At 41.7% G+C, this 8,958-nt stretch overlaps 1 protein-coding gene and 1 non-coding gene across 2 annotated transcripts; both read right to left on the reverse strand.

Annotated features, from left to right (window-relative positions):
- Positions 1 to 531: 531 nt before the first annotated feature.
- Positions 532 to 6,477, reverse strand: LOC110953107 (ribonucleoside-diphosphate reductase subunit M2). The gene is made up of 11 exons (XM_051960598.1): positions 6,341 to 6,477; positions 5,154 to 5,252; positions 4,795 to 4,863; positions 3,528 to 3,677; positions 3,330 to 3,446; positions 3,060 to 3,193; positions 2,887 to 2,981; positions 2,668 to 2,801; positions 2,378 to 2,482; positions 2,174 to 2,287; positions 532 to 1,026 (listed from the first exon to the last, which is right to left on the reverse strand). The coding sequence occupies exons 2-11, from the start codon at positions 5,241 to 5,243 to the stop codon at positions 874 to 876; spliced, it is 1,161 nt and encodes a 386-aa protein (XP_051816558.1). The 5' UTR covers positions 5,244 to 5,252; positions 6,341 to 6,477; the 3' UTR covers positions 532 to 873.
- Positions 1,173 to 1,309, reverse strand: LOC127530432 (small nucleolar RNA SNORD94). Its single transcript, XR_007937022.1, has one exon. It is a non-coding gene; the product is annotated as a small nucleolar RNA SNORD94 (small nucleolar RNA).
- Positions 6,478 to 8,958: the final 2,481 nt, after the last annotated feature.

The following is an 8,958-nucleotide window of genomic DNA, read 5'->3' on the forward strand; positions in this document are numbered from 1 at the left end:
CAAAGAATGCAGTTGATTACTCTCTGGGGTAATCAGCTGCATCTTGTTCACTCTGAAACCAAAAAATATTCTCATCCACAGAGGCAAAAACGGATAATTTACTCACTAAACAGCTAAAAACAGAGAATATTTTAATTGTTTCAATGAAAACCTAAATAGTGAACATGATCAGAACTTTCTAATTTTGGTTTAATTCCCATCTCCCAGAGGAAACAAACTTTAAAGGACTAGTTCATTTAGTAAAATCCTCATCTTGTTTTCAACATCCAGCTGGTAAGCTTAGATAAAGACTGGAAACAAAGGGAAACTGTTAGCCTGACTGAAGGAAATAACTCCACCCAGCAGCATCTGCAGAGCTCAACGATCAACATGCCATCTAATTTGTATTAAAAGCCAAATGTAAAAGTAGTATTGTAATATTACGACAGACCGGTGACATTTTACTGAACCAAACTATTTTTTAAAAGCATTAAATCTTAAAAAAAACAAAACAAAACAAAACATTAGGATGAAGATAAAGTGAACAGCAGATTCAAGACTCTTACAGGCAGTTATTTTATTATAAAAACTACACAACTCTATAAATTTAATAGAAAAACCTAAAAGCAGATTTAGTAAAAAATAAAAAAAAAACTCTTCAAAAACGTGAACCAGGTAGACATCCAGGACTGATCAGTTTATCAGTCAGCTGCTGCTTCAGTCTGTGTCTCACCTGGTCTCCACATCAGTGTAGTTTTTTTTTTTTCTGGCTTCCTGTCTCTGCTCTGATTGACTGCACAGTCACAGTGGGTGGAGTGAAAGGAGGTGAGCAGCAGCTTCTGGTTGGAGTTCTGCTCTAATGAATATCTGAGTGTCTGTGGTTCAGTCGTGAGCTCAGAAGTCGGCGTCCAGCCTGAAGGTGTTGTCTGTGGTGCCGGACATGACGCCCATCCTCTGGTACTCGCCCACCCGCTTCTCAAAGAAGTTGGTCTTTCCCTCCAGAGAGATGTTCTCCATGAAGTCGAAGGGGTTGTCCACCCGGTAGATCTGCAGAGAGAAGACAGAAGAGACGCTTTATTCTCCGTCAGGTCCGACCAACAAACACCTGCTGCTTCCTGCTCAAGACCTTTGAAAGACCAGAGTTCTCATGCAGTAGTGTAGGAGTGCTGCTGCAGTAGTGTTGTGAGTCCAGGTGAGCTCAGTCAGGCGTCTGTGTCGTGCTGCTGCTGCTCCGTCAGTGAACCACTCGTCCTCTGATCACAGCCTGCAGCAGCACTCAGCCCCCATCATCGGCTGAGGTCCGTACCCCTGCGCCTCTCATCATCACACACCTGCTCGTCCTCCACAACAAACACAACAGCTGGAAGTTCACCTGCAGCTCTGGTCTGAATGAGGAGCAGCACAGCAGAACCTCAACATCAACACTCCTGCTGCTCAGTCAGACTTTAAACTTTGGAACTTCTCTGAATGATGAAACTAAAGATTTCAGAGACATCAAAGCGTCACACTTTAATTAAGAACAACGCATTAATCTGATAACTGGACCTTTTTTCTGATGCTACATTTAATGAAGAGCAACTTTTTTAAAATGGCAGCTACAGAGTTAGAGTGAAGTCTCCAGTACGTCTGATTATTAATAATATAGATGCTGTGGCTTTATCAGGAGTGAAGGATGAGAATTGACAGCTCAGTCTGACAGTAAACACTAACTGCTGGTTACTGCAGCTTTTAAAGAGCTGAATGTTTGCGACCTGCAAACACTGTAATCATCATCATCATCATCACATGGACGATCTGCCTGCAGGCTGGAAGCAGCTGATCTGACTGCAGCTCTGACTGGGATCCAGTAAATGTCAGTTTCTACACAACAAACAGCTCCAACAGTCTGATCAGTGGCCTCCTCCACCTCTAAAAACATCACACTGAGCTGACATGATCCTGCAGACGTGACGCTGGAACTCCTGGTGTCTCGGTTTAAAGAAGCCGATCTGTGCAGACGCTGTAACTCATCCAGCTGCTGCAGATGAAACCCTGCAGCTGTTAGTGGAGCCACAGCTCAGTGACTCGGCTAAAAACTGAAACTCCTGGTGTTCCTCCACCAGAAAGGTTTCCGCCGAATTCAACTTTGGAGTCTTTGTTCAAGTGTCACTGGACGGTGGATCAGCTTTACTGGGAGCTGCGGTTTTGTTTGTACCTTTGAGAAGCCGAGCTCCAGCAGCAGTCTGTCGGCCACAAACTCGATGTACTGCTTCATCAGCTCACAGTTCATCCCGATGAGCTTCACCGGCAGAGCCTCAGTCAGGAACTCCTGAACACAGACAGAGCAGCAAAACCATGAAAACCAGCAGCAGAGAAACCAGAGCGACACGTGGAGGATGGACCTGCTGCTGCCACTCACCTGCTCGATCTCAACGGCGTTTCTGATGATGGTGGTGACGGTTTGAGTGGACGGTTTGTTCAGCAGGTGTTTGAACATGAGACAGGCGAAATCGCAGTGCAGACCCTGAAGGCAACACACACACATACAGTTTTAGAGCAACAGTCTGAGTCTGAGCAGCTTGAATAGGAGATGAGCTGCAAAAAACCGACAACTCATTAAACACCTGACAAAAAACAGACATTTATGTCCTGAAACGTAAACGGAGCCGATCAGTTATTGATGGGTCTGGTGTTTGTGTGGGGCGGCACCTCGTCTCTGCTGATGAGCTCGTTGGAGAAGGTCAGGCCGGGCATCAGGCCTCTCTTCTTCAGCCAGAAGATGGCAGCGAAGGAACCAGAGAAGAAGATTCCCTCCACGGCAGCGAAGGCCACAACACGCTCTCCTGTGTGATCAGTAACAAACAAATGATGAATATCAGCGAGTGGCAAAGCGGGAGCATCATGTGGAGTCTCGGCGGGCAGGTTTACCGTAGGTGGCGTTCTTGTTGCCGATCCAGTTGAGCGCCCAGTCGGCCTTCTTCTTCACGCACGGCAGAGTCTCGATGGCGTTGAACAGGTATTCCCTGAAGGTCAGTAAACGCACCGTCAGACGCCAGGACAGACCAGCAGGGTCCAGTATAAACCAGTAGAGAGCAGCTCACCTCTCTTTGGGCTCCTTGATGTAGGTGTCGATCAGGAGGCTGTACATCTCTGAGTGGATGTTCTCCATGGCGATCTGGAAACCATAGAAACAGCGGGCCTCCGTCACCTGCACTTCCTGTGTGAAACGCTCCACCTGGTGGTCAAAGTCAAGAACAAGATGAGGAAACAAATGAGCGTTTAATAGCAGCAGAGAAGCGGAAAAAACATCCACACTGACCCTGAACCTACCACACACACAACTAATGGGTGATCAATAATCAGGTTCTCACCAGATTCTCGTTGACGATGCCATCGCTGGCGGCGAAGAAAGCCAACACATGTGAGATGAAGTACTTCTCTTCTTCCTTCAGAGTCTCCCAGTGCTGCAGGTCTTTGGACAGATCCACCTGAACAGAGAGACAAACTTTAACATCACGTCGTCCACCTGTTTCTAATGCGATGTGTCTGAGAGCAGCAGCTGCTTTTACCTCCTCTGCCGTCCAGAAAGAGGCCTCGGCCTTCTTGTACATCTGCCAGATGTCGTGGTACTGGATGGGGAAGATGACGAAGCGACGAGGATTATCTTTCAGCAGCGGCTCCTCCTCCTCTGAGCTGCTGCTCTTCTTCACGGCTTTGGGCTAAACAAAAAATAAACAGCATCTTTAAGCTTTTTGCAGATCGGCAGAACACATTCTGAAACCCAGACTTAAGATTTCAAAAATCCTGCTACAGCCCTGAAAACCCCTGGTAACTCAAAGTCTGTTTTAGAGCTAAAACTCAAAGCTTTTCTATGATTAATCTACAGATGATTTCCTACATTTATTTAGCAAAAAGTAAAAAATATTTGTTTCAGTTGTCTGACAACAGAGAAAGCTCATGAAACACTTTTGTTGTTCCACACAAAAACAACAAAACTTCCACTTTAGAGCAGTCAAAAACTAAATATTTGGACATTTTGTAGAAAAATTTGTTTAATTAACTAGTAAGTGATCAAAAGAATTCCTCACTTGTTTTCTGTCATCCACTGATCAACTAAGTGCTGCAGCTCTTTATTTCTATTCAATGACAGTTTACTGTAATTTAATGTAGAAATCAATGAACTGCTGATCATATCACAGTGAACCACATTTAATGAATGTTTCAGTTACAGAATATGACAGCATGATCAATAAATACACACAAGGTTTGTCTGTGTTCTATTTCAAAACTCAGAATAAACCTTTGGATGAAGAAATCTAAAGACGAGAACTGAAGCAGCAGAAAAACAATCAGCAAACATTTTAATAACTGATGCATGAATTTAGCTGAAATTCTGGTAAAACTGTGGGAAAAAAATCAGTTATCTGCATATTTTAATGCTGAAAAAGAAGATCTGCTGCATTTCTTTGTCTTATATCAGTTTAAACTGAACATTTTCAGATCTTGGACTTTTGGGGACCAGATTAAAAATCTGTAAAAAGTATTTAAATGTAATTGATCAGTGATGTAGATATTAATCTGCTGCAGCCCTGTCTGTCTAAACTGTACACACAATAATCAATGATGTATTGATCATATCAGATTAAATCCTCTCTGATGGAGGACAGTAAAGGCAGCACTGACAGCTCACTGTTGGCGCCACATCCACAGTTTAGGCGCCACATCGCCGCATTAAAGGACACAAAGTTGCGTTCAGGTGATCGATCTGCAACACTGATAGTTTATTAACTGAATCAGCTGAAACTGTGAAGCTTCAGCAGCTTTTCTCTCACTCACCGCAGCATCGTTGAAGATTTTCCGCGCGGTTTTGGACGCCAGGATGCGGCTGCTGCTCAGACTCGGAGGCTGGAAGGAAACAAAGACTGTCAGCAAACTGAACACAACACTTATCGATAAACATAGCGACTGACTTATTGATTGATTGATTGATGAGGTCAGCGAGCTGAAACGCTGACTGAATGTGGGTCAGTCAGGATGAACTGAGGAGAAAACGTCCGCAGTGAGTTTGCGGTAAAAAGCAGCATCATGCTGGTCTGCAGACGGACATGGGATCGTTTAAACGGCTCCCGGAGCTTCAATTAGCGATATTTATTGATTCCTGCTATTTTCAAATATCGATATTTGTTGATTCTCACCGTGTTTTCTTTGTCCAGCGACATGTTGTTCATCTGACTGCTGACTGTTTTCTCGTTGAGGTCGGAGAGAGGAGAGCGAGCAGAGAGCATGGCGGTTGCCTGGTTAACACGGAAAAATAAATTTAAGAAGTAAAGGAACTAAAAGTAGGTTAAAAGCAAGAGAAAGCTAAACGAACTAACTAGCAGCAGACAGACGGAGAGCAGAGACTGAAGCGGCTTCTTCTGGCTGCTCTCGCCTTTTTATTGAAATCTTGGCGCTAGAACGCAGCCAGCCAATAGGAACGCAGCTCGTGCAGGCCCTTTAAAGAGACGCAGCGCCGCTGCCAATCAGAGGGAGAGACGTCAACACGTGACTGGCATGGAATTGCGGGAAATTCAAACGGCTTTGTTTGTGCGGGGTTACAAAACTGAGCGCAACCGCTGTTACAAAACTACTCACAATGAGCGCTTACAAAACGTTCAGATTGTTACTAAAATACACATTAGTTTGCATTAGAACTGTGATTTAAAAATACCGACGGGAAGTTGAGAAAAATATTGAAATCACCAAAAGTAAACCGACTTCCTTAATGAGCTATTAGCTTGTAAATAGCGCATATTCGTAATTAAATTAATGCAGAAGAGTTGAACTGTCAAAGTGGTCTGTATATTTAATGATTCGGGGCTTCACAGCTGTTTACATCCACTCAAACTCGATTGAATTAATCATGAACACATAATAACACCAGTCAGTACAACTGCTAATATCTTGTCTACTTGCTTTTATATTAGGATTTTAATGTATCTGACAGCAACCTGATTTTGTTTAACGTCTTATTTAAGCGCCATAATAAATATGAGATGCTGTTTAAGTGGTTCACATCTGTTTTGCTTCCCGCTGCCGTGCTTTTTGTTGTTTACTTTCATATAAAGGCGTTGTCTCCATGGTAATTTAGCGCCAAACCAATTTTTCACAAAAAATAATGATTACTGTGTTTCAAGCTGCCGTGCATCTTTGCGTATATGAAAGTTAAAGCTGATATTCGCGGTTTTAAAATGAATCTGACAAGATATCATAAAACAAAAGAACACATGCCCGGTATTTTTTACAGTTTATTTGTTGCCACCTCGACCTAAAAAAAAATAAAAAAAAATTGAAGACTAAATCATTGCGTCTTTCTGTCTCGAATAATCTGAACGTGTTGTACCTTTGATCTGATCAGGGTTCAGCCTGCGAAGCAAAAGTTTAAGCTTCATTTTTCCCCTCTAAAATCAGATGTTATTAAAGGGACTTCGTCCTTCACAGCTGTCGAGGTTCACGGAGGAACTGTTTCCGGGTTACTGCCGAGGCGAGCACTCTGATTGGCTGCTGAGGAAGCCCACGACAGCAAACGTGCATGCGCCACATCTGTCACGCCGCCTGGCGGCTGGGATGATCTGGTTTTGTTACAACATTTATAAACTGAGATTAAACTGTTTGTGTGTTGTTGTTTTTTGCAAACCTTGATTACTCAAATTAAATAAACTTTAGGCAATTTTATGTAACCAAAAATCTCCACCCCAATTTACTTGTGAAGAACTAGACCTATACCCTTTTCTTTTTTCTTATGCCTCTCTTTTATGTTTTTATTTACAAGTGTCCTATATTACAAAGGGAAAATCAAAACCAGATGGTCCGTGTATTTTTCTGGCAGTTGGATTTTCCGTTCTAAAACGGGTATTGAAAAACAAAAAACGAGTGGTTATTTGATTTTTATTTAAAAATACAAAAAATAAATTTGAAATACAAGGCGTTTTTCCTTATCATGATCAAAAAGGGATATACAGATTTTTTTTATTTATTTTTTATCAAGGGTCAGTACCTTTTGGCCCTTGACCCGTTTCCTGATTTTTTTGGGTTTTTTTTGCTCAAAACGAAAAAACGAATAAACGGCTTGATTTTTTTTTTTGTTTGTTTCTGCTGGTGTCTTTTATAGCCAGGAAACGGACTGATAAAACGTACCTTGTCCGTCAACATATGTGATGGAGATAAGCGTCACATAACTGACAAATTAACTAATTAAAAAAGATTGAATTCACTTGTTGCTGCTGAAATCAACACTTCACCCTCACTAAGAGTTACAGTTCATTATTTCTACATCAGGAAAGACTAAATTTGACATTGAAGACCTCAGTAAAATGTAAGTGTTTTTAAGTGCCATCCCAGATACTTTCTTTTCTTTTGTTGAGTAACTGGATTTGCTTCATAAGAACATTTGTCTAGACCTGCAGAAACCCGATTTCCTCCTGGAACTTTCTAACATTTTCACACATTTAATGATTAGTCATTAATGACTCATCTGTCAGTTTACGCTTCATTTTTTAAAAAGAAGTTTTTTTTCAGAGTTATGAAAAAAAAAAAGTCTTTAGTGCTGAGATACTCATGGGTTAGTCTTACTCTCAGCTGGTGATCACATCAGTATGCAGATTTAATGCCAGTAAGTGACAACATCTGTGTGCACATCAACTTCGTTTAAACCTGGAAGGAATCAAAAACATTCAGAAACACAAGAAGTTCTGACATGTAAACTGAAGAAACAACATTTCTCATTCTGATCGACTTCTCTGATCACATTAGCGATATTATACCGCGTTAACTCCTTTGTACAAAGGTGAGATTTCCTTCGGTTGTAATCTTCCACTGACACAGCGTTCAGATGACATTCAGTTGGATTTAACTGACTCATCAAGGCTCGTTTACTAAGACAACCTGCAGCCATTGTTTACCTCGTATAAATCAATCTGCATGTCAGTTTTGCTCATTAAGCAGCACTGTGATGGTGGGAAACACGGCATTAGAACTAAGTTCAACTGATTGTTATTCTGGGCAAAGAGGAGCTTTCTCAGCGTCACATCATGTCTGGACTGAAGGTTTCCAAAAGGTCAGTGCATGGAGCTCTAACACTTTGTGGAAACTGGATCAGTTATATCCAGACAGGATCAGACAGATCAAGAGTGAGAAAATCATCAAAAGGATCAGGCTTCATGAAGCAACATCATGCTTTGTTCACTGAGAGATAGAACAGCACCTTCATGACAGACACAGAATTGACTAAATAAAGAACACAAGACTCCAATCAGCTAAAGTTCTGTGAAAAGAAAGATGTCTAGTAATGTTCTCAGAGGATCAGGAGCGTCTCTAAACCATTTCTCACGAGGTGAAACAAGGCCAAATGCTCGGGATTGACGAAGACGAAGCAGCATTTCACTGTGGATGATGGAAAAAAGGTCCTATTTACCAATGAATCCCAGTGACAGTAACAGAAATCTGTATGTAAAGAGACCAACAGGAGAGAGAATGATACCACAGTGGATCAAACTAACAGTGAAGGTCAGGGTGGATTTGGATACCTGCAGAGAGTCGACTTCAGTATTGTCAAACCAGCAGAAGCTGACATTCGTCTTATAACCTAGCTATTAAAATAAGTTTTATCAATAATTCAGAACTAGAGTAGGCATATGTAATATTTATTTACAATCAGTGTTTTATATTTAATCAATCATGTGATTGTTCCTCATCGACCAAACACTGTAATTCAATTTGAGCTCCCTGAATTTAAATAATACGTTTACAGCTGTTTGGGCAGAAGCTGTAATATATGTTTCTGCTTCATTGGCAATGATTTAATATTACTTCACACGCACGAAATATACCCAAATGACATCTTTGGCATTAAAATTACATACTGTTGTGACAGTTGGAGCCCAGAAGGGTCGACGAATATAAAACTGGACCTGCTGTTGGAAAGCGGTTCACGTTGGTGGAACAACAGTGAAGTTACTGAAC

The sequence above is a fragment of the Acanthochromis polyacanthus genome, chromosome 16 (assembly GCF_021347895.1).
Source record: "Acanthochromis polyacanthus isolate Apoly-LR-REF ecotype Palm Island chromosome 16, KAUST_Apoly_ChrSc, whole genome shotgun sequence".
Taxonomy (NCBI): domain Eukaryota; kingdom Metazoa; phylum Chordata; class Actinopteri; family Pomacentridae; genus Acanthochromis; species Acanthochromis polyacanthus.